Source organism: Neofelis nebulosa, chromosome 7, assembly GCF_028018385.1.
Source record: "Neofelis nebulosa isolate mNeoNeb1 chromosome 7, mNeoNeb1.pri, whole genome shotgun sequence".
Taxonomy (NCBI): Eukaryota; Metazoa; Chordata; class Mammalia; order Carnivora; family Felidae; genus Neofelis; species Neofelis nebulosa.
Genome location: NC_080788.1, coordinates 35644240 through 35670210, shown reverse-complemented (window position 1 = coordinate 35670210; position 25971 = coordinate 35644240). Strand labels below are relative to the sequence as shown.

The window sequence follows — 25971 nt, the reverse complement described above, 5'->3', positions numbered from 1 at the left end:
ATAATGAAAATGCCCTCTGATGCATAAGTGATGCCACATGGCCAACTGTGCTAACCACGAGTGCTCTCAGTGCCCAGGGATCTTCCTGGGAATGCCACCTCTGTTGCAGTTTTTCGGTTTTTTGTTTTTAATCTCTACAGTCATGACTCTTATGAGGCAAAGGCCCCTACGTGGAGGTAAGAATCAGGCCGTGCTAAGAAGCAGGTCAGGATTTCCCCAGAGAGGTCCGGGCCAGGCGGTCTTGGTTCAAGTAGCCAAGCCCCGGACACGAGAGAGAATTTCCAACGACGAAGTCTCAGATGCAGTTTAGCTGGGGGTATCACTGAAGGCGATGGGCACTGAGATGCCCATTTTCCATTCCGTGTTTCGTACGTGATAGATTTTATGGTGCCTTTTCTTCCCCCCTTCTGAAACGTAGTCATTGCCGCACCTCTCTCACACAGCATCGATGAACCAGGAGGCAGGCCCAGGCTCTTGTTTCTCTGGCAGGCATGGGCGACCATATTTCTGCATGTTCATCACAGGCAATTCTCTTTCAATCCTTATTTTGGTGCCAGAGGTACAGCCATTGCTCTGATGCACAGAACTTGCAAGAAAAGATCACACGAGGTTGCAGAGTCCGGTGATGAGGCAGGTCAAGAGGTAGTAAGACGTTTTCTTCCCCTGTGGGGAAGCGGGTGTCGAGACGCTCGTAACCAATGCTAAGGTTGCCCGTGCGAGCAGGCACCGATACACCTAGTCATCACAGACACCAAAAATTTACTTGAAACTCTTCCCTTTTCTACTCCGAAACAAGCAAACCAAGAACATGAACCATTCAGGCGGGTTCCGAAGCTGCAACATTTTCAAAGCAGCAATGATCCAATGCATAAGAGAGACTTTTACGCCATGTAACGTTCGGTTAGGGTCGAGAGCAGTCTAAATAAGTAAGCCTTCAGAAAGATTAAGCTACATTCATCCGGGGTTTTAGAACAGCGCAGATATGGCTAGTGAATACAGTCACTGCAATATTAAATTTTGAGAGGTTCGTTGAATGAATATTCAATTTTAGTAGTTGTTTATAACACTGACCTTCTGGCCAAAAGAATGAGCTTTCCTGAGGAAGCAGGAATGATAAGAATAAAACTGAACAGGGGAAGAGTAATAAAGCTTTCAACAAAGGAACACACCCCGACAGGGATTTGGTGAGTCTCCCAGAAAGCACGCCCATCTTGGACACAACCGATCTTTCTCCCTCTCGCTTCTTAAGTTCAGATGTTATCGTTTTTCTGAACACAGACCGGCAGAGAGGCCAGCATTGCCCACTATATATATTCCATTTGTTTACTCTCTAAAAAGCTTTAACCTTCAGTGTTGTAAATGCCGTCTCTGCCTTTGATATCAAAAAGTGGGTGAAGGAGACAACGGGATTAATTCAGGGAGGCGACCTACTACTCCACCCTCCACGGAGGACTGAAAATGGGTAACACCTGTCTGTACTTGGACCCCATCGTTCTCTACACCAAATTCTCCACAGCGGCACATGGAGTAATTGGCCTTGTAGATCTTTTACGAGGATGTTCAAAAACAGTAGTCCACAGAAAACATTTTATTTGTGATTGAAGACAAAATAAAGTACACACAAGTTTCCCCTCCCACTTCTAATAAGGAAAATACAAGACGAAAATGTGAGTATTCAGTAAGAACTTTCTCTCCTCTACAGCTTCAAAGGAGACCTACATAAAACTCATGGAACAGACTTCATGCAGAAGGACAACATTAAGCATAAAACCAAGGAATTTGCGTACTGCTCGTGTAAACTGTGTATAACTAAAGAATTAAAAAGAAATCCAATTCTGACTTTTCACTGTGGTTTCTACACTGAAGAAATCTGATAGCTTCTGGTGGGAGAAGCTATTCGGATGGCTCTTTGTCCTTGTTATTATTTACAGACTTGGGCTAAAAAGTCTGGCTCAGGGAGCACCTTACTGGTTCAGTCGGTGGAGTACACAACTCTTGACCTTGGGGTCATGAGTTCAAGCCCCACGTTGGGCACAGAGATTACTTAAAAAAAAAATTCCAAAAAATAAGAAATCTTTCAAATCTTTCAGGATGCTCAAAGATTACTGCTAAGGCACACTTTGCGATTGAAAGAAAATCTGGCTGAAAGGATTCATTGGTTCAGTTTATTTGCTAACAGTCAAACTAGTAATCTTCAATCTGGATGGAAAACAAAATATTAATAAAAGCAACAAAACATATAAACTTTCCTTAATGAGATGTGGTTAATAAAAATGGTTGGTTACAATAAAGTATTCACTAAAACGTGGCCAATTTTATTTTTTCCTTGTGATCTATATTCTTACAGTTTACTATATTATTGCACTTTCATCTGAAACCTTAAAAACCTGTTTTCTAAAATTAGTTCTCTAATTTTGCAAGAAAACTGCATTTCACATTATTAATTTCATTAGTGCAATTTTCCTATAAATAAGTGCAAAACATTTGGAGGATGCATGTATAATGAGTGTTTGGTTACTATAGTAGCAAATGTCAAAGTAATTGCTAAAAAAAAAAAAGCCTAAGAATTTTGATAGTTTGAAAAATCTAGGATACCAGCTATCATAGCTCTCTAAATACTGTGGCAAGAAAAAAATCACCACGAGTAAAAAATTAAGATACTGTTGTGGATATTATGAGGCCATCGGATTAGAAATTCCTGATATGTTCTACGCTGGTCTGCTTTTAATCTAAATGTAATTTAGTACAGTACACCATTTATGAAAAGAAATGTATTGAAAGAGGCATAAAAGTTAGAAGAAAAAAATCTGTGCCTCCAAAAGAAGTCAAAGGCACTCATCAGGTTACTTCAATAAAAAACGCAACTCGGCCAGCCAAGTTATGATGCATATTCCTTAAAATCACGTTAGGCTCTCGTGGCTCAGCTGAAGGCCTGAAAGATCTTTTGATCCACTTAACCAAATTAATTTCTCTGAAAGAAACCTTTAAGCAATTATTTCAGCCTAACGCCTCTTCATATGGACCTACACAGATGGCTTATGTTTTATTAGGGACTCGACGGCTTAAAAATACGTAGCCAACCCGAGGCAAAGCGTTACAATGTTTGCCTCACCATAAAATTAACATATATAGATTATAAGATCTGAATTGCTATTGAAAAACTCAGTAACATCCCCATCTAATTAAAAAAAAAAAAAACTTGCTGATGAAACAAAATATATTTTATTTCAATGATACTAGCACAAAAGGGCCCAGAAAGGCTGTGGGTTTGCACACGGAAGGCTCGGCACCAGCAGCTGAAGCACAGGCTGCTAAGTTAGCACACAAGCCCCTGCCGCATTTGTATGATTTGGAGTAAGGCCGCCTGCACATCTTCGTCCATGTGACCCTTGAGAGAAAGAAGAAAGGGAGAAATATTTTACAGATTTTTTCAATGACACAAGAATTCTATTAGGCCTAAATGGCTGTGATTCACCAAATGCTAAAGCCTCATCATTGCAGAGATATTCTAAAGGATTTACTGGAAAAGACAGCAGAGCTCTGCGACGGAAATTTAAAAAGTCAATCTAAAAGCAGTGCAAACCAGCTGCTCTTAACACTTATTATCAGAAGACAGATGGACAAACTTTTCTCCTTCTCTCTTTTTTAATAATGGCTCAGATAATAGGGGCGGCGTAAGTCATAAGTGAGCGAAGTCAGCTACACGTTAAGTTTTCTTTCTGCTTCTGCTGAGAAACGTTTTTGTAATTAGAAAAATTAATGGAAAAGCCCCCATACTTATATTTTCATCCTAGGGAAGATCACATCATTTTGCAACTTGCCATTTCACCTAATGTCACGGATGTCTTTCCTAAGCTATTTCTCTAATTATTTTAAGTTACTGGATGCCATCCCACCGTACAGATGAATCGTACTTTCTTTACTCCCCCAAACGACTTTCTTTCCCCCAAACGACGGGCGTTTAAGGTGTTTCCCATCTTCATGGGCAGATTCCCAGAGAAGAAACTGCTGGGTCAAAAAGCAAGGCTCCATTGCTAATTTTGCAAAGCACTACAGAACTTCCCTCTACGGGCATTGTAACAAGTTACACTCCCATCAACAGGGTATAAATGCCAATTTCCCACAACACCTTGGCCAATGCTACAGATGCTCATCTTGTTTAATATTTGCCAATCCCATAGGTGAAAAAATGGTCCCTCCCTGTTTATTTGGATTTCCCCCATTACCAATGAGGTGGAGATCCTTTTACGTGAATGTTAGTCATCTATATTTAGGAAGAAACATTTTGAACTTAAAAAGATGGCAAGGGGCAGATTAAATGCGAGTCAGTATGGTGGGCTTACGACACCCTCGGCCCCCTTCTCTTTGCTTGGACATTTGAATAGAATTCAGCTTAACACTTCCCATTCATGTAAAAAGTTGTGCTTCCAAAATCTGTTTCTGTAAGAATGGGATGTTGAAATTTCAAACATTAGCCATGGCTGACTACACTGAATTTCTTGGTTAACTTTATGATGCCGGAAGGCAAGACAATTTCTGATGCCAGTTGTTTTTGTTATGTTTCATTAGGAGTCAGTAGGATTTCAACTTTTGGAAGCATACATTATACAGAGTTGAAAGGCTTGACAGTTTGTGGTGTCTTTCATGCTCTTTCTCTCCTGGCTGATATCAGATCTGAATGAGTTCTTTATCCACATCTTCCACACTTGTCTACCACTTCCCTCCTAAAGTTCCCACTCTGCTGTCCCTCAACGGTCTTCTCTAACAACTTCAATATACAGCTACCCTTGAACAACATGAGTTTGAACCGTGGGGGTCCACTTACACAAAGATCTTTTATTTGGATTAATACCGTACAGTACTATAAATGTATTTCCTCTTTCCTTGATTTTCTTAGTAACACTGTCTTTCCTCGAGCTTCTTATTGTAACACTACAGTATTTAGTAAATATAACATACCAAATACATGTGAATTGACTGTTTATATTACTGGTGAGGCTTCCTCACAATAGATAGCCTAGATGAGTAGTCAAGTTTTGGGGGAATCGAAAGTTACACACAGATTTTTGACTGTGCAGGGTCAGCGCCCCTACGTCCCACTGTTCAAGGGTCAGCTGTACTTTCAAATCCCAGCTTATCTTCTAGCTCCTCAAAAGAAAGTAGCCAAACTTCCTCTTATCATACCATTCATGCTTTTACATTTGTTTCCCCTCATCTCCTATAGAAAAGGAAGGCTTTTTGGTTTTACGAATTCGATGTTGTAAAGTTTCTTCTTTTTGTTATTTTACCTAGTTCTTCTTATTAAAAAATGACCTTCTTGGAAGCTTTCTCGCAACAACTCCCCGCCCCCCCCACCCCGCCTTTTTTGGTGAACAGTGTCGCCTAATACTTCAAATCCTGAACAATTCCTAATGTATCTCACCTGCCATTCTAACGTTGCCTCTTTTAGGACATCTTCCTGAAAAATCTACTCTGAGAATTTCAGAGATTGCTGATCACAGGGTTTCTACGGAGCATTAAGTATGGTATTCTTCACATGCTGAACAGTTTCTCAGTGTGATATATTCTTCTAAAAGAGGAGCCTTTTCATCACACCCCCCAAAGAGGGAATTCTTAATCTGATGTTTCACTGAATTTAAGCCACATTAAATAAATACTATTGGTAATCTCCAAACAGAACCAGGTTATTTTCTTACATTATTACAATTTTGTGCACACCCTGTCATCTTTGCGCTTTTATAGCATTCTCTACGTTTCAAAGAAACACTCCTGAGCTACCAAGAAACAGTGAAGTCCTTTGCACTCTCTTTAGCTGACAGCCAGGTATGGATGTCAAGGCATTATCTCCAGCTAGCAATACCATTAACATGTGCTGCCATCGTATGTTGCCAAACTGTCTATAAAATGAGTGACAAGCAGATGGAGAGAACACTACATTTAAGATGTTGTGTTACCATATAGCTTTGTAAATTTCTCTGGGAGATACACAAGCCATGATTTAAAAAAACACAATGATTTTAAAATAAGCATATGGGATACAACTACTTTACACAGCAATGATTTTCACATACATTTACTTGAAAATAAAAAAAAATGATCTTCTCTAAAATGGGGATGAAGGAGTGCACGTGTTGTGTTGAGCACCGGGTGATATATGAAATTGGTGAATTGCCGTATCGTACACCTGAAACTAACATAACACTGTGTGTTGACGATATTGGAATCAAAAAAACAGAAGCGTTTTTATAAAGAAAATTAAAAAATAAAATGGTATCTCTGCCAGAGGAGAAATCGTTTTTTACCTGCGCAGCACTAAGGAGATGTGTCCGATAAATTGCAATTACCTCTTGGTGCTGTCTGTCGGCATCCTAGACATGTGGAAAGATGGACAGATCAGAGTATCAGCATTCACGTTTTCAAACACACGGAGGCTTGTGACAACGCCATCTTCAGGCCTGACACTACAAAATGGCAATATTATTAAAGTGCTCCTGCCACGTCTTGTAACAAACCACCTGGGACCCACCGGATGCAAAACTGCACAGCATTAACAATCGTTTAAACTTTCCTAATCAATGTGTGGAAACATTCATAGCGAAAGCAATGCCGCTTGTCCTAGGTAACATGAAATTACTGCCTTAGTTCACATCTAATGCCACGAAATTATCCAGATACTTAACAGTTTATCCTTGCGATTATTGCAAAAGCTTCCAATCTTGTCTCCCTGTCTCTAGATTTTATTCCCGATCATGCTTCCAAGATGAAGGCAGCTCTTTTCTGGAATCACTTCTGGTTCAAAGACCTTGGGAGAAACCTCATTACATATAAAAGAGAATCTAAACTCCTCAAACTTCTCCACAGCCTGGACAATCTAGCCACAAATACAGTTTCCACTCCCAGCCAGGCTGATCAGCTTTTACGGCCCCTTGGGGACACCGTTCACATTCGACCCCCACGCCCTTCTTCAAACTACTTCCCTTGCCTGGAAGATTCTCTATTTTCCATTCACCTACCAAAACACCAACTATCTTACAAGTTCCAGCCAGGTATTCCCTTCCTCTCGGCCTAGCTCCTATCGCACCAGTGATCTTTCCCTCCTATGAATTCCTATCACTTATAGCCAGGGACCTTATTCTCAACTCTGTATATGACATTTTTTGTCTTGTTAATTGACTTTTCATGGATCTAAATTTTGCTTCTCTAATTACCTAGAACTCCTTGGGACAAAACCTGTGTACTCTCTTTATCCCTGACAGTGTTTTAGCACAGTGTCATGAATATAATAAATAAGAAACAAATATTTCCAATTATTGAAGGGACTACCAGATCCTTTTGATAAGATCCAAATCAATAATCTGTCATCATTAATCTGCAGGCCAGAGTATTAATAAACAAACACTTACAAAAAGAGCTTTCTTCTATTCAAAAACAACTCATAACCAATTCCTATAAAATAGGAAATTTTTAGTAACAATTTACATTTGACTGGGCTGTTTTACTTAGCATCTCCATGTATGTCATATTACCTCGTTTGATTAAAAAAGCAAACAAATAAGTAATCAGTTCTTACTATTCCACTGTATGGATAAGGTAGCCGAGGATTAGGGGGAATGTTCCACGTCACCTGGTTTTTAAGCAGCAGTGTTTAGAACTGAGCTCCCGTGTTCAGTTTCTCAATCCAGTTGCTTTCTTTTTTTTTTTTTTTTTTTTTAATATTTATTTATTTGGGGGGAAAGCACAAGCAGGGGAGGGGCAGAGAGAAGGGGACAGAGGATCTGAAGCGGGCTCTGTTCTGACAGGCTGACAGCAGAGAGCCCAAGGTGGGGCTTGAACTCACAAACTGCAAGATCATGAGCTGGGCTGAAGTAGGACGCTCAACCCACTGAGCCACCCAGGCGCCCCAGTTGCTTTCTTTAATATAGAAAGGAAATACATATATGCATATAGGATACGTATGTGGATATATATATTTCCAGGTGTTTTCTTTTACTATATAAGGATATAAGGTACAAAACCAGAGGGATGCCTACCTGTATTCATAAGTAGAAAATATTTTAAAAACTTCCCTTAGTTTGGCGGACCGATATTTTAAAGAGTGTGCTGCAGCTGGGAAGACACCACCAGAGCTGGAGTTAGCCAGTCTCAGGATCGAATCCCAGCTGTATGTCCCCAAGCATCAAGTATTTTCTTCTTTGTTTCCTTAAGAATCAGATGGGGGCGGGGGGGGCCGCGATGAAGATAAAGGCTAAAGTACGTACAATGTTTAGTGTAGTGCGTGGCATATAGTAGGCACCAAATATACCGCTGCTACGGGCGTAAGTAACTTCTGGCAAAAATGATTCCATTCCTGGATCTCGGCATAGCCACGAATCAATCCCAGCTCTACATAAACTTTCACAAGCAAATGAACACAACCCCGCACGTACAGCACGAAGCCCTCCCAGGCCAGGGTACTCACAGCCAGCTGCTGCTGCAGGGCCTTTACTTGGCTCTGTAGGCTGTCAATCAGCTGGCTCTGTCTCCTGCCGGGGCTCCCACTCGGGTAGGTGAGCTGTGAAAGGCCACTGAGCGCCTGCTTCAGTCTTTCCACGTCATTAAGCAGTTCGGTTATCTTGTAAACAAAGAGAAAAGGTATGGGAGAAACATATATTATTCACTTATGCGGTTCTAATGAACATCTTTATACCAAAATCGCTCCGCGAGGAACCAAATTTATCTTTGTACACCAGAAAACTGAGGAATGAATACTGTTGAGATTGTCATCAACAGTACATAATACAATACATAATTTAATTGCTTTAAATTCCTCTCAGTAAATTCCTTGCAAAAGCATTACTAAGTTGAGAATAAATATATATCCTAAGGTCTGAGAGTGACCTCAGTCTTCTTATTCTTAATATTTAGGTACCTATGAAAGTCTACAGATCACCTTCTAGGCTCTCTGAAACACAGGAACTTGTGGGGCATTCCCTCCAACAAAGTTTGAAAAGAAAGCTCGGCTCACACAAGCCTAGCATGAACTTATGTGCCTTGTTCATTTCAAGAAGGTGGGATTTTAGACTACTTTATCTTAAAGAGGGAAAAAAATCAGGAGGCCGTTTACCAGAGAGAGCAAAACCTTTTTATTTCAAGTCAGACTGATCTGGTATTTATTAGCTGTGTGAGCTTGGCTAATTTCCTTTATTTTTATGAGCTTTAGTTCCCTTATCAGTGAAAGAAAGAAGTTCTTTAACAGTTAAGAAAATCAAATGCGGGGTGGCTAGGGGGCCCAGTCGGTTGAGCGACCAACTCTTCATTTCGGCTTGCATCATGATCTCACAGTTCGTAAGTTCGAGCCCCGTGTCGGGCTCTGTGCCAACAGTGTGGAACCTGCTTTGGATCCTCTCCCGCTCTCTCTGCCCCTCCCCTGCTCACACTCATGCTCTCTTTCTCAAAATAAATAAACAAACACTTCAAAAACTCAAACGCAATCATAAATATCTGCCTGGTACATAGTATATCCTCAATAAATGACAATAATTGTAAGTAGTTATTAATAACTTGCTATTATAATTATACACTGTTATATTCCTAACTACCTTCTGAACAAGGTGCGAGCATTTAAGTTCTGGGTCACACGAACAGATGGATCAGAAGGCTAGTACTTGTACTTCTCCACTGAGGAGGGCCAGGGATGTGTATTTGCCGCCGTATCCCCAGAACTTGGCATAGAGAAGACATTTAATCATCGCTCACTGAACTGATAAAAATGCACCCAATCTCCCTGATTTCTCATCCTCACAGTACACACTTTATTATGCCAACCACCAGTTTCGAAAATATTGAAAGCATCTACTGCGTAAACTGTACCATGGGAATGAATGAGAAGAAAAGCTTAAGTTGCAAACCGTCTGATCTTAATAGCTGGTTGAGAAGATCGAGCACCTAACTCTGACACAGTAATAGTTACGTCTTGAATAGTGGCAACGCTAACATTTCAGAAGAGGAACCGTTCACGGGAGGCTAGAGTGCATAGCGAAGGCTTCAGGAAGGAGGATAAGTGTTGAAGTGGGCGTTAAGGAACGCGTAGGACTTAACTCGGTAGAAAGGAGAGGCAGGACATTCTGGGTGCGGAGACCAGTCTGTGGGAAGTTATGAGGACAAAATGTACACGGAACTGGAGGGCTCGGTCACTGGTGTGGGTGAATGCCAAGATCAAGTCTGGGGTGCTTCCCAGTGTCCTTTGTTTCTTGTAGCCTGGAAACACAGCTTTCTTCCTCCTCTCCCTCAATCACCCTTCAGGTAACCCTAAAACCCACTGGACTCTGACCACTTTTGAGGCAAGTGAACCTGGAGTCTCCTCATCTTTCCTCAATTCTTGGATATGCCAGTTGAGGAAACCCGAGGAGAAATGCTTTTGCTTGTGTGACTTTAACTATTTTCTCAATTCTGAATTTTTTTGCACACCAGTAGACTAACCGGAAAGGTGGCATTTAGTGGTCCCGCAGCTAATGCTTCTGGAAACCTGTCTTGTGGGATGCTGCGGTAAAGGGGCCCTATTCCACTCGGGCAGTTCCTCGCGGGGGCTCCTGACGCAAAGCCGTGCCGCCTGCTCGGTGCCTACCTTATTATCTTTCGCTTCAATTTGTTTGGCAGATTCCTGTATTCTTTTCTGTAACTCTGTGATTGTTGTTAAGGACTTATCACACCGTTCCTGCTGGTCCTTGATTTCTTGCTCAATGCTGAAATGGAGCAATTCCTTCTCATCCTTTGCAGACAGCTGCTTCCTTTGGGCGTGCAAAACCTCCTCACAGGCTTCTTCGTACTTTCTATTCAGATTGGCCAATTTTTCATTCAAGTTGGAAATCTGGGTCTCCAAATCACTTTTCGTCGCTTTATATTTAGACAAATCAACCACCTCTCTCGTCTCTAATTTTCTTAATGCTCGTTTAGTGTTCTGCACCTCGGATTGGAGTTTGGAGACCTCTTGGGTTTTGGTTTGGTTTTCTTCTTCCTTCTCCCTCAAGCTAGCCTTGATGATCCCCACTTCCTTCTCAAATGCCTCCTTAACCTGCAAATGCTCTGCCAGGGGCACCGACGAGTTCTTCTGGTTCTCCAGCATCTGATGCAGGGTGGCCACTGTCTGCTGCTCTTTCTCGTAACATCTTTGCTTATTCTTCAGTTCTTCCTTGAGACTCTCGATTGTGCCGTTCAGAGACTTTTTGAGGGCCTCAACCTGTTCCAACGGAACATGCTGCTTCTGCAGAAGGGTCTGGGCTGCGAGAATCTCCGAAGTCTGTCTGGCATTTTCGTCGACCAGCTTCTCTTTCTCGGTCTTTACCTCCGTGTATTTCTGCAGCAGGTCTTTGAATTGTTTGTTTAGCTCTTCTGCTTTTCTGCTTAGCGCTCTTTCCATTTCATGAGCACTCTCAAGGAGAACATTCTTATCTTGCAAATCCTTCTGAAGAGTGAAAATCTCCTTCTTCAACTTGTCATTCTCTTGCTTGCACTTCTTGGCCTCTTCTTCCCTGACGTGATATTTTTGTGTCTGCTCGGATAACTGTTCTTTTAGTTCTTTCTCTGTCGCTTTAAATTTTCTTTCACACTCTTCGAAGCTGATGATTGGAGCATATTTGAGCTTGATGCATTCTTGAATCGTGTCGAGCTCCTTCTTCTGGGCTTCGATCTCTGCGTGCAGCGTCACGATCTCCTCTTGGCCCTTCTTGTAGTTGGCCAGGATTTCCGCACTGTCATCCTGTACCCTCTTCATGCTCTGACTCGCGGCACCCATCTTCTCCTCGTGCTCTCGGAGGCTGATGTACTCGGCCTTCATTTGGTTCTGAGTGTTCTCCAGGTTTCTTTTGAGTAGCTCATTCTCCTCTTTTGTTTTTACAAGTTCCCGACTGAGATCCTCGATGTTTTTCTTCGCATCTAGTAATTCTCTGTTCGTCTTATCTAGGGTGCCACTCAGTGCGGCTTTAATCTCCTCGTGGGCTGGAGCTGGCACGTACTGAGTACTCAGGCTCTTTTTCAACGCGGTGTTTTCGGACAGGAGTGCATGTATTTTCTCTTGGTCTCCGGCACGTTTTTTGTGAAGCTCTGAGAGCTGTTGTCTGAGGTCAGCAAGGCTGGAGTTCAAAGCCGTGACCTCCTTCTCGTGTTTCTCAGGAGGCACGAACGCGGTCTCGAGGCGGCTGACGTTCTCACTCAAACGGCCATTCTCCACCAGCAGCTTCTCCATGGCCATCTTCTGCTCCGTGTACTTCTGCGTGACATCTACAAGCTGTTGATTCAGCTCACCGACCATGACGTCATGTGACTTTTTCATTTCTTCGCTCACTTGTAAAGGAACGTAATGACTCTTCATTTCACTTGTTAAGTTACGGACTTGCTGGCTGAGGAGCTTGTTATCCAGATACACCTTTTCGACATCCTTTTGTAACGTCTGATTTTTCGACGTGAGTTCGGTGATCTTCTTCGTAAGTTCTCCCGCCCTCTGCTCCAGCCTGCTCTTGAGCTGCTCGTGCTCCTCCGGTCTGACGTGTTGAGCAAGCTTGGCCTTACAATTCTCAACTTCTCTCTTCAACTGTCTGATTTCGCTAAGTGACTTTTCCTGCTCCCTTTCCATCTCTCCTATTCTCTTGGCCTTCTCATTGACTTCACTTGACAACAAGCTCTTCATGCTCTCGAATTTTTCCGTCGGAACGGAAAGGGCCAACTTGGCCAACAGTTCTTTGACCTGGCCTTCCGCCTCCGTGACCCTCCTGCCTTTCTTGTCTCGCTCCGTCTCACACATACTGAAGTCCCTCTGCAGTCGCCTGTTCTCTTCCACCAGCTTGCCTGCATCCCGCTTCAACTCTTCTACCAGCATCTCGCTCTGTCCGATCTGGCTTCGTAACTTCCCCACTTCTGCTGACGCGCCCTCGTATTTTGCTTTCATGTCTTTCAACTGGTCCTTCAGTTCCTCGGTTAGTCTGTGATTCCCCGCAGCTGCTTCACTTGTTAGGTGCTCTTTAAGGGCAAGAAAATGTGTCTGCATTTGTTTTACTTTACCTTCCGACTCGTACATTCTCTTCTGCACATCTTTCAATGCGTCTTCTAACTGCTTTACCTGTTCATCTGAGTCCTCCTTGATCCGTTCACATTCTAATGCTAAAGCTTTGCATTCGGCCACCTTGTGAGCCAGCTCGTTCTGGAGCTTGAGTCGGTCTTGTTTTGCTGACTCGCAGAACGTTCTCATTGCTTCTAACTCTTTCTTTAAAATGTCATTTTCAGAATATGAGGTTTGATGGGGTAAGGACAGCTCCAGCGGTCTTAACATAGACCTGCTCTGCATGTGGGCCGGCACCCCTGGGGATGTACACTGAAAGGGGAAACAAACAAACAAAAAAAGAGATACTAATCACAAAAGCCTAAAGAAGACATTTACTTATTTGCCAAACTTCTAGATTCCCACATCATCAGTAGTCAAGGGGTTTTCAGACTAGCGTATTGGAAAAATACAGTACTGATTTTTGAGGTTAAGAAAAGCAATTGTGGGTATGATTCCCTTAAAATGCTCTCAAGCAGGGATACTTTGAAAGTCTGCACACCGTAAGTGTATTTCTGGCAGAACAAAGAAGGAAAAGAGTTGTGGCCTCTGGGGACCATTTCTTCTTCCCTTCTCCATTCACAATAACTACCCACAAGTGATATCAACTTTATCAAAACACATTTATTATTTCTATGCTTTATGGCACGTAGTGTGCTTAGAACATCCAATTCTGAAGACAGTCATCAAAACCGTTGAATAAAAACAAGTATGGCAATTTTATATCTGCAAATAATTTCACAGAATGATATATTATTTAACTTCTAAGAAGCTATATAATTTCTGAATATCCTTGTTAACTCCAATGTAATGTTCTTTAAATTATAAAAACAGCACCAAAATAAACACAGCTAGCATGAGTTGTCGAGAGAATATTAGTTAACTCACAAAAAAAGAAAGAAAGCAGTTTTCTCCTCTCAAGTAGGATAAACTAAAACTTAACATGTGATCTTAGTACAAAATTTTATTGACATCTTATTCCTCCACTAAGAGTTGACACAAAAAAGAAGTATAATTAAACTTCTCATGAAATAGTGCCTAAATAGAACATGTAACCATGAAAGACTAAATTCAATTATCTTACTTTTTCCCACACAGCCTATTACAGCAAGGGCTCCTTACAAGTACTAACCCATGGATAAAAGCTATGTGCTGTGAATACATTCCACCATTTTAACAGGCAGGTTTTACTGTTGTTCAGTTAAATCTACACTGTCTTGCCCTGGATCAAGAAGAAAATTAACATCATGGAATAATTTCGCAGCCTTTAGTCTGCTTTTAAATTACCTTTCAATTTACCAATGATCTTTAGACTAAGACTACTATAATTTAGCAATTACTTACACAGCTTTACAATTTCCATACTTGCTTTATTACAATCCAATATTTATCTAATCTTAAATACTTCTCAGGTGACATTCATTTTCTCAACTTAGAATCTTAGAATTTTCCAGCTTCAAGTGATCTTAGACATCACAGAGGCTAACTCACTCTGCCTATAAATGATGGTATGTAAAAGGGCCTCTCAAAGCCCAAATATTTATCAGTTCAGGCCATGGGAAGTGCTGACCTTCCCATGCAATGCAAACCTGTATCTACCGGAAGCAGTATAAACAGGTTAGAAAATCAGACAACGCTACCTCTTGGAAGCTTTCCTTATTCTGAGGTGAATTTCCAACACACAGGATACATATTGGAATGCAAGGAAAAATACATTTCAAAGTCCAAAAAAATGACTTCTGAATTACTCGTAGTTAGCTTCCCCTTTATATGGGTAAATATGAAGCGTTAACCGAACACGGTTAATGAGGCTTACTATCAAAGACAATGAACTTGTAATTCAAATCTCTTATTTAAGCTACTGTCATCAAAACACTCTAGAGGGCACCAGAAACAGTACTATCGGCTTTTATTAAACTCAGAACACCAAGAACAACTTTTCTTTGAAAATGAAGGCCTTATTCAATGTATGTTGAATTTCTGTATTCCATTTTCGTATTCAATTAATACACAATACTGTTTTCCTCTTTTTAAAAGGGTACAAATATTTTTAATTAAAAAACAATTACCTGTGAATCTGTCATGTACATTTGACCCTGTTTGAGAAGCATATCTTCTTTTCCTACATAAATCCAAATAAATGAGATCTTAACTGAAATATTCATACCAAATAGGCTAAGAATTAATTTGGTGTTATTATCTCTCCTCTTATTCAAACTAAAGAAAAGCATGAGTTAAAACATAAAGTTATCCTTGTTCTAAAATACCCCTGTTTTTCTTTATTTTTTCTAGACACATAAGGGAAGTATCTATATTGTTCTGAGTAGAAACTAAGTTGGTTTTTAGAAATATATAAGACTGTTAGACTAAATAAGCTACATGATTATTATAAAATATGTATCTTATAATCAGTCAAAATAAAAATGGTGTTCTTTACAACTTACGGGATAAACATTACTATTGTACTTAAAGGATAATTTAATATTTACTAGGGAGCAAAAAATGGATTTTGTAGAGAAATTCTTTAGAACTAGCAAACAAAATACCGAAGTTAATACTTATTACATATACTCTTAAGTAAGAAATAATTATTTATGTAACTTCTCATTTTAAAATGCTTCCCTGCATTGAGACTATATCCAAAGATTTCTCCAAATGAGAAAACTATGTCATGTTTCTTTTAATAAAAAACAAGCTCCAAATATCACAAGACAAATATCTACTAATCAACAAGGTAAGTTTGGCCATTCATACAATACCCAACTTAAAAATACAAGTGGCTAGGGAAAATTGGAGCCTCAGGATTACCAGATTTTCTGCTAGAGGCTACAGCAGTCATCTTAACCTCTTCCTGCTTCGATGTGTTGAGGTTTAACACACAAGCAGTTGACATTTAGCAGCAAGAAGGGCATATACAGTTAGACAAAACAAACAGACGTAAACATTCTCCCTTGTCCGAACTGGGTGAACAGTAATGATAATCTATGCTTCCATACTTACGGTTACTGAAATGACTTCCTGATCCTAAATGATCACTCTGAAATCAGAAGCATAAATTAAAACATTTGGGTGAATATTGCTTCATTTTGTTAAATTCTGTATCTATTTCAGTTCTAAATGATCCAACCATTAAAACCACATTTTCAACATTCCTTGTTTCTCCCGAGTATTACTCTACTTTAAAACCACAAAAAAGTCACAGCACTAGCAACAATTAGAGAGATCAGTTGGGAATAAACTACTTCACTAGGCATTTTAATAAAAGCAGCCAAGTGTTCCAAGGAAAAATTTTATTGCTCAAAAGAAAAAAAAAAAAAAAACAACCGAGCCCCAAATGAACTACAACAACTTTCAGGGCATGCTCTTTGCTGCTGTTTTACCTCAAAAGGAAGAAGCTGCCACCTGTGCGTCCAATACTGACTTTACCCCTGTTGGGAGCGGGAACCCTACCTCACTGCCTGTGAAATATTAGTGTAACCTCTTTTTTCAGAATTTATAAAATACAGAAAACTTTGGAAGGCAAAGGGAGACAGAGAGCAGAAAAGGAAACTGAGGCACAGACCTACACACAGTTAGTAATAAATCCGTCAATGTGTCGGTTAGGAAAAGGAGAATAAAAGAGAAATTTTAGGTACTCTGAATTGAAGTGTGTTTGAATTGCTCCTTTTTTTTTCAAGTCAGAATCTAACAAACAAACTGAAACATATACCTTCAAGAGTAAAGATACACAGAGGTGAAATTTAACCAAGGAAGTGAAAGGCCTATACTCTGAAAACTAAGAACCTTGGTGAAAGAAGTTGAAGATGACACAAACAAATGGAAAGATATTCCGCACTCATAGACTTGAAGAATTAATACTGTTAAAATGTCCATACTACCTTGGGGCTCGTCGGCAGCTTAGCCGGTTAAGCGTCAACTCTTGATTTCGGCTCAGGTCACGATCCCATGGTTCATGGGATCGAGCCTCACTATCAGTGCAGAGCTTGCTTGGGATTCTCTCTCTCCCTCTCTCTCTGTCCCCTCCCCAGCCTGTGTGCACATGCACTCTCTCTCAAAATAAATGAATAAACTAATTTTTAAAAAGTGTCCATACTACCCAACGCAGTCTAGAGATTCAATGCAATCTCTATTAAAATATCAACAGCACTTTTCACAGAACTAGAACAAATAATAGTAAAATTTGAATGGAACCACAAAGACCCCAAATGGCCCAAGCAATCTTGAGAAAGAAGAACAAAGCTGGAAGTATCACAATCCCACATTTCAAGATAAATTACAAAGCTGTAGTAATCAAAACAGTCTGCAGGGTGCCTGGGTGGCTTGGTCGGTTAAGCGTCCGACTTCGGCTCAGGTCATGATCTCACGGTCCGTGAGTTCGAGCCCCGCATCAGGCTCTGTGCTGACAGCTCAGAGCCTGGAGCCTGTTTCGGATTCTGTGTCTCCCTCTCTCTCTGCCCCTCCCCTGTTCATGCTCTGTCTCTGTCTCAAAAATAAATAAATGTTAAAAAAAAAATAAAAAAACAGTCTGGTAATGGTACAAAAACAGACACCTAGATCAACATAACAGAACAGAGAGCCCAGAAATAAACCAGTGCTCATACAGTCAATTAATCTATGACAAAGAGGGCAAGTATATACAATGGAGAAAAGACAGTGTCTTCAACAAATGGTGCTGGGAAGACTGGGCAGCTACATACAAAAGAATGAAACTACACCACTTTCTTATACCATACACAAAAAATAAACTCAGAATGGATTAAAGACCTAAATGTGAGATGTGAAATCATAAAGCTCATGGAAGAAAACACAGACGACAATCTCGCTGACGTCAGCCACAACAACATTTTTCTAGATGCCTCCTCTGGCAAAGGAAACAAAGCAAAAATAAATTACTGGGGCCACATAAAAATAAAAAGCCTTTGCACAGTGAAGGAAACTATCAAAAAAATGTCCATACTACCTTGGGGCTACCTAGTGAATGGGAGAAGATATTTGTAAATGATATATCATATATCTGATAAGGAACTAATATCCAAAATACACGACGAACTTACACAAGGCAACCCTCCCCCAAATAATCCAATTTAAAAAATGGGCAGAGGACCTCAAAAGACAGTTTTCCAAAGAAGATATACAGATGGCCAACAGATACATGAAAAGATGCTCAGTACCACTAACCATCATGGAAAGGCAATTGAAATCACAATGAGATATCACCTCACACCTATCATAATGGCTAGTATCAGAAAGACAAGACATAAGAAGTGTTGGCAAGGATGTGGAGAAAAAAAGAACCCTGTGTACTGTCGGTAGGAATGTAAATTGGTGCAGCCACTATGAAAAACAGTATGGAGTTTCCTCAAAAAATTAAAAATAGAAATACACCGTATGATCCAGTAACTCCACTACCGGATAATTTACCCAAAGAAAACAAAAACACTAATTTGAAAAGATATATATGCACTATGTACAATAGCCAAGGTGTGGGAGCAACCCATGTGTCCATCCATAGATGAATGGATAAAAAAGATATGGCATATGTACACACACACACACACACACACACCAAGAACTATTTGGCACTTGCAAACCATGGATGGACCTCGAGGGTATTATGCTAAGTGAAATAAATGAGACAGAGAAAGACAAATGCACTTATATGTGAAATCCCAAAACAAAACAAATGAACAAACAAAAAGCAGAAACAGACACATAAATATAGAGAACAGTGTTATGGTTGCCAGAGGGGAGAAGCTAGGGGAATGGGCAAAACAGATGAAGAAGAGTGGAAGATATAGGTTTCTAGTTATGGAAGGAATAAGTCATGGGGATAAAAGGTACAGTACAGGGAATAGCATTGTAACAGTGTTGTATGGTGACAGATGGGAACTACGCTTGTGGTGACCACAGCATAACACACAGAGTTGTCAAATCACTAAGTTGTACACCTGAAACTAACTGTGGGTCAACTATTTTCAATTTAAAAAAGGATGTGCAGACGTAGTTTGTGTTTGTGTATCTGCATTAGTACTAATAGCTATGTGTCAAGGTGATATAGGTGACCACAATAAAAATGGTCCATAGTTCTATAAATTAATGCCACATGCACTAATCCTTAGTGCCCCCGGGGTACGGAAAGATGTCTGTAGGCTTAGTTAAGCTCTTTGTTAGATGTAATATTAAATATTAGAGTTTGCAATAGTTGCTAAATGGGCTTATACATGTATGGGTTGGGAGAGGCCTATCCACATATAAGGAGTTCAAAAAACTTAGTTTGGGTTTATTACCTTTACTTGACTACTCACATAAAAATGGATTGATGAGTTGTCTCATAAAATTAGTCTCATTCTAAAATACCCATATTTTTCCACGTTTTTCTACAAACATAAGGGAACTGCCTACATATTATATATACAAATAATGTAGCATTTCTGTTGGCAGTTTAGGAGGAACTTTTAGCATGTGAGAGGACACAGTTGTAAATATTCAATATTTATAAATAAAGCATTCTTAGTTTTTAATGGCTGCTGTCACAAATACTGGGTCACATGTAAAATGGACCCTCTAATTTTCTTTTTGAAAGTAAAAACTTATTTCTTATGTAAAAATTCATCAAAATGAATTATTTATTGACTAGAGAAAATGTCCCCACTATAATATGTGCAAAAGTTACAAAACGATATTCCCACCTCTGGCTGAATGTGCATGTAACACAAGTTATGCACAAAGCAAGTTCTGAAAGGAGATCAGTCAGGTACGAAGAGTGCTGGGATCATAGGTGTGTTTATCTTCTGTTTTTAGTCTAATAATATTTTCTAAATTTTCTAAAATAAATTATGTATTGTTTTTATGAGAAAAAATGTGTTATTTTTCTATAATATATTATAATCTTACTGAAAATTATAGACTTGACTCCAAGTTTGTCTACAGCTCCAGAAAAACATGTTAGTCTTAAGATGTGAGAGTCTGCTCGTAGAAGAAAATACAAAAATGGTACTCGATTATAGGTATCCAACTTTGATAAATACTTCAAAAATCCTATATTCACAACTGTATTTTCTCATTCAAGCCATACTGAGGATAAAACTAGTCAGACTGCCTGGGTTCAAGTTCTGGCCCTGCCACTTACTATTTATAGAGCCCCGCCATGCCTCAGTCTCCTCACTTACAAAGCAGAGTTAAAGTAAAATCTACCATACAGAGTCGACGTGTTTATGAAATGCATGCAAAGCGCACAGAGCAGTTCCTGGCACATGGTTGGTGCTATGAGCTGTTAACTGTTACAAGTTTCACTATTAACCTTAAAAACAAACATGTTCAAATGTGAAAGACAGAAGCCACTATACTAGTTCTAAATTAGCCTATAAACCTGTATCTCTGAATAATCTTCAGGATTCAGTCATATAAATGCAAACATGCTTTTATTTTTTTCAATGTATCGAGGCATAAAATACATGAATATTAAGTGCACAGTGCAATACATTTTCTGCATATGCGCACCCTGTGTAATCACAACCCGGATCTAGAACATTCCCTGCACCCTCAGAAGCTTCTTCATACCTCTAGTCAGTAACCCGTCACCAAAAGGTGGCCTCTACTCTGACCTCGTTCACTACAGATTTGTTTTGTCTGATTCCGAATTTCGTAAAAATGGAATCATGAAGTATGTACTCTTTGTGTCTGATTTCTTTCACACAACATTATGTCTGTGAGATTCATCCATGTCTTTACTTTTTTTCATAGCTACATGCATTTGTTTCATTTACAAAGAAAAAAATTACTTTTGTTATGTCCTTTGGACTTCTATTCCCCAATGAAGATAAAAGATTCACACTGAATCAGCCACCTTCTTCAGTGACCCCCGTGATGAACATTTATAAAATATATATTACGGCCTTTCAAAACAAACCTGTGCAGTTAAAAATCAGGAGAGTGGTCACTGTTGGTGCAGGAAGTGTGGGTAGTGACAGGAAGTAAGAATGAGGAGGCTTTTAGGTATTGGAGATGTTCTGCTTCTTGATCTCAGTGTGTTTGACTTATGAAAGTTCTTCAACATATATACACTTTCACAAGTGTACTCTATAATGTATACTGTATTTCAACAAAAAAAAATTTTTAAAAGACCATGACTTTGGAAAACATAAGAGCTAACTGATCCAACCAAAGTTGAGTATACGATCTAAGACTTATTAAGACACTACTCTCACCAAAGTGGTCTACTTAAGGCATATATACACAGACTCCTGAGATAAGCCTGGAAAGATACTATTCATTTATGACACTTTGTTATTATCACTATCATAATCATTGCAGATTTACAGGTAAAAGTATGAAGTTTTGTAAAGGTAAAGATGGACAAAGAGAAAAGCTAGGAAGAGATACTGGGACGGAAGAGAATGCCAGGCACACATTGGTCAATTTCAGGCGTCTCGTTTAACCTTTACAACAACTCTGTGGAGAGGGGGACAATCCCCCCAGTTTTGCGAAAGCGGTAGCAAGCTCAGAGACTTTAAATGAATTGCCCGAGGTTGCACAATAAAGAAAAAAGTGATCATTCAAATTTAAGTCTGACTCCAAGCTCCTTATCACTGCCCATTTTGTGTTATATGAGATAATTTATTTAAGCTTTCTATACCTCAAAATATTTAAATCTATTTTTCAGAGCCTCGATAGTTCTCAGGCTTTCTTCATGTTGCTTTTCTTTAGCTGCCAAAAGGGACTTCAGCTTTTCTTTCTGAAATGGAAAGGAATAAATACAGAGCAAAATCATTCTGTGCTTGCAACTGGGTTAAAAATGGGTTTCAGAAAATGTGAATTAAAATTACTTCAATTTTTTTTAGTATTTTTAACTATTAGTAGAGTTGAAGATTTCTACAAGTATACTAATATAGAACACATACCAACAATACTATGAAAAATTCAAATGTCCGTTGTTTGTTTTAGATCTTATTATTTTCAGACATTTTGTTTGTAGTGTTTAGAACTTTACGTCTTTTCATAAGAAGTTTCACAGAAAATCAGGCATTCAGAGGCAGTGACAACAAAATGTTTCTGATAAGCCATGCTACTGTACTTAACGTGTATTTTCACAGTCACACGTACGTTTTGTTTTCCCCTTTAAGCAATACCCAGAAACAGAATCCTCATCCCCAACTCAGTTCAAGATTCAAACCTCTCCAACAGTACCATTTTCCATTTACGTAAGATTTTATATCTTTAAAGTAAAACCTATCATCCTACCTCACTTTCCAGATCATCAGCAACCATTACTTCCTAAATTTAAAAAGAAGAAATGTACTTTCGTTATTAAAAGGCATGAACTTGGCAAGTATCATTTGAAAAGACTAGCGTGTGTCTTTAGGATTGGGAACAGGAACACAAGAAGCACACGTCTCTAGGTGACCAATTCTGTGGTCTGAGCTTTCATTTGTTTTTCCCACTAACCAGGCTCAGATGCACTGATTCTCCTGAGAACCCATCACTTATCAACTCCTACTTACTCCTCTTCCTCACGTCTTTTGTCTGCTCCTTCCTCTCCAATCCCGGGGCCCCCACTAGAGTTCAGAGCTTTGCTGTCACCATCTACCAACAGTATTTCTCTGTTCTTACATGTGACACTGAAAGTTTCCTGTAAAGATCCCAGTAAGATATAACTTTCCTCAAGGGCAAGGACCTGGTTGTATCTCCTTTAGCATCTGGCACGGTGACTTAATGTGACAGGCGATCATTAACGATTTGTTGTCAAGGACGATTACTGGTAGTAAAACATTTAAAAATTTTTTTAGATGATGTAGATTCTTTACCTCATTCAGCTGTAGTTGTAAACCGTTGACTTTATCCAGTAATATTCTCTGTTCTTGCTGAATTTTTCTCAACCTCTCTTTCAAATCTTCATTTTCAATCTCCAGATCCTTAAATAGTAAAGATAACAGGTGCTAGACTGGCCTTAAAAGAGCAATTCTTATGGAAGAAAATTTTAAAAGTAGTTTGCTATCACGTATGGATGTATACATCTATAAAACGGCTTTAAGTCCAAATACACAATAGTTTCGATGACATTTAAATGATCTAAAATTTGTGGATCAGAAATCATACACAGGCATACTCATTTTACCGTGCTTCGCTTTACTGTGCTTTGCAGACACCGTGTTTTTTACAGATTGGAAGTTTGTGGCAACCCTGCACTGAGCAAGTCTATGGGTGTCATTTTTCTAACAGCATTTGCTTACTTTGTCTCCGTGTCACATTTTGGTAACTCTCTCGATGTTTGAAACTTTTTAATTGTATTTGTTATGGTGACCTGTGCTCAGTGATCCTTGAGGATACTACTGTAACTGTCTTGGGGCACCATGACCTGTGCCGATCTCAGATTATAAACTTAACCAACGAATAGTGTGTGTGTTCTGACTGCTCTACCCACCGATCCTTCCTCTACCCCTCTCCCTCTCCTCAGGCCTCCCTAGTCTCTGAGACACAACAATACTGAAATTAGGCCAATTAACAACCCTACAGTAGCCTCTAACTGTTCAAGTGAAAGGAAGAATCACACGTCTCTCACCTTAAATCAAAAGCTAAAAATGATTATGCTTGAGGAAGGCATGTCAGAAGCTGAGAAAGGCCCAAAGTTGGCTCTCCTGTACCAGTTAGCCAAGTTGTGAATGCAAAGGAAAAGTTCTCGAAGGAAAAAGGGCTACTCCAGTGAACGAATGAATGATAAGAAAGCAAAACAGACTGACTGCTGATATGGAGAAAGTTTTAGTGGTCTGGATAGAAGATCAAACCAGAACCATCCACAACATTCCCATAAGCCAAATCCAGAGCAAGGCCCCAACTCTCTTCAATTCTATGAAGGCTGCTAACATATCATCCATGCTACAGCTCATGGATCAAGGAGTAATTTCAACTTTCAAGGCTCATTAGTTAAAAAAATACATTTGGGGGGTGCCTGGGTGGTTCAGTCGGTTAAGCATCTGCCTTCGGCTAAGGTCGTGATCTCACGGTTTGTGAGTTCGAGCCCTATGTGGGGCTCTCTGTTGTCCGCATAGAGACCACTTCAGATCTTCTGTCCCTCTCCCTCTCTCTGCCCCTCCTCTGCTTCCGCGCTTTCTCTTGCTCTCTCAAAAATAAATTTTAAAAAATTTAAAAAAAAAAAAAAAATAAGTACATTTTGTATGTATTGTATGGCTGCCTTAGACAGAGATTCTTCTGATGGATCTGGGCAAAGTAAATTGAAAACCTTCTTGGAAAGGATTCGCCTTTCTAGATGCCATTAAGAACATATCAACATTAACAGGAGTTTGGAAGAAGTGGATTCCAACCCTCATGGAGGACTTTGAAGGGTTCAAGGCTTCATTGCAGGAAGTACCTGCAGATGTGCAGCAAATAGCAAGAAAATTTGAGTTAGAAGTGGAGCCCAAAGACGGGATTGAATTCCATGATAAAACTGATGACTTGAGGAGTTGCTTTTTATGGATGAGCAAAGAAAGTGGTTTCTTGAGATGGAATCTACTTCTGGTGAAGCTCCTGGAAAGATTATTGAAATGACAACAAAGGACTCAGAATATGACATAAACTTAGTTGATAAAGCAGGTTTGAAAGGATCAGCTCCAATTTTTTTTAAATGTTTATCTCTTTATTTTTGAGAGAGAGGGAGAGAGAGAAAGAGAGAGAGAAAGCAGGGGAGGAGCAGAGAGAGAATCTCAAGCAGGCTCCACGCTGTCAGCATGGAGCCAGACATGGCCCTGGAACCCATGAACCTTGAGATTGTGACCTGAGCCGAAATCAAGAGTAGGACGCTTAAATGACTGAGCCACCCAGGCGTCCTGGATCAGCTTCAATTCTGAAAGGAGTTCTACTGTGGGGAAAATGCTAGCAAACAGCATACTACCAAGAAAACCTTTGCTAAAGGAAGAGTTCACCGATGTGGCAAACTTCATTGTGATCTTATTTTAAGAAACTGCCACACTCACTTCCACCTTCAACAACTCACCACCCTTATCAGTCAGCAGCCGTCAACATCAAGGCAAGACTCTCACCAATAAAAAGATGACAGCTCACTGAAACCTCCAATGATGTCTAGCATTTTTCAGCAATAAAGTACTTTTATTTTTTTCTCTTTTTTCTTTAAAAATATATATTTATTTAAGCAATCTGCACACCCATCATGGGACTCAAACTCACGACCCCGAGATCAAGAGTCACATGCCCTTCTGACTGAGCCAGCCAGGTTCAGCAATAAAGTATTGTTTTAACGTTTATTTATACTTATTTTTGAGAGACAGAGAGGCAGTGAGAAAAGGAGACAGAGAATCCCAAGCAGGCTCCACATTGTCAGCACAGAGCCTGATGAGAGGCTCGAGCTCACAAACTGTGAGATCATGACCTGAGCTGAAATCAAGAGCCAGACACTTAACCGACCAAGCCAGCCGGGTGCCCCAGCAATAGAGTATTTTTAAATTATGACATATACATTGGGGGTTTTTTTTAGATACAACGCTGCGTCACACTTCACAGGCTACAGTAAAATGCAAAAATAACTTTTATATATACTGGGAAACTAAAAAGTTCATTTGACTCGCTTTATTGCAACATTTGCTTTGCTGCAATATTCGCTTTATTGCGATGATCTGGAACTGAACTGCAGTCTCTCCGAGGTATGCCTACAGACGACGGTCCTATGCTGTCTAGTTAATACAAGCATATACAACACAGCAAACCACCGTGATTCTAGTAAGTACAAAATAAAAGAATCACCTGGAAATAGAAAATAGAAGAGTATGCCACTTTAACTTCTGTTTAACATCTCTCAAGTTCATGAGAGCGTTCTACTGCTTTTGCTAAACTAATTATTATTTCGGTGCTCTGATGACATGTTTAAGGCTCCAATTTAGGGCTATAGTTCA

General features: G+C 39.8%; 1 protein-coding gene across 3 annotated transcripts in view; it reads right to left on the bottom strand.

Moving 5' to 3' along the window:
• Nucleotides 1-3203: 3203 nt before the first annotated feature.
• UACA (uveal autoantigen with coiled-coil domains and ankyrin repeats) overlaps nucleotides 3204-25971 on the bottom strand; it is a 95337-nt gene continuing 72569 nt past the window's right edge. For all 3 annotated transcript variants that reach the window (XM_058737210.1, XM_058737212.1, XM_058737213.1), the window contains exons 11-19: nucleotides 22873-22980; nucleotides 22310-22342; nucleotides 21705-21803; nucleotides 16070-16106; nucleotides 15139-15191; nucleotides 10604-13342; nucleotides 8459-8611; nucleotides 6303-6368; nucleotides 3204-3388 (exon numbers count right to left, since the gene is read on the bottom strand). In XM_058737210.1, the coding sequence (XP_058593193.1) occupies nucleotides 3317-3388; nucleotides 6303-6368; nucleotides 8459-8611; nucleotides 10604-13342; nucleotides 15139-15191; nucleotides 16070-16106; nucleotides 21705-21803; nucleotides 22310-22342; nucleotides 22873-22980 (3360 nt within the window). In that variant the 3' untranslated portion in view covers nucleotides 3204-3316. The remainder of the gene's footprint in view (nucleotides 3389-6302; nucleotides 6369-8458; nucleotides 8612-10603; nucleotides 13343-15138; nucleotides 15192-16069; nucleotides 16107-21704; nucleotides 21804-22309; nucleotides 22343-22872; nucleotides 22981-25971) is intronic.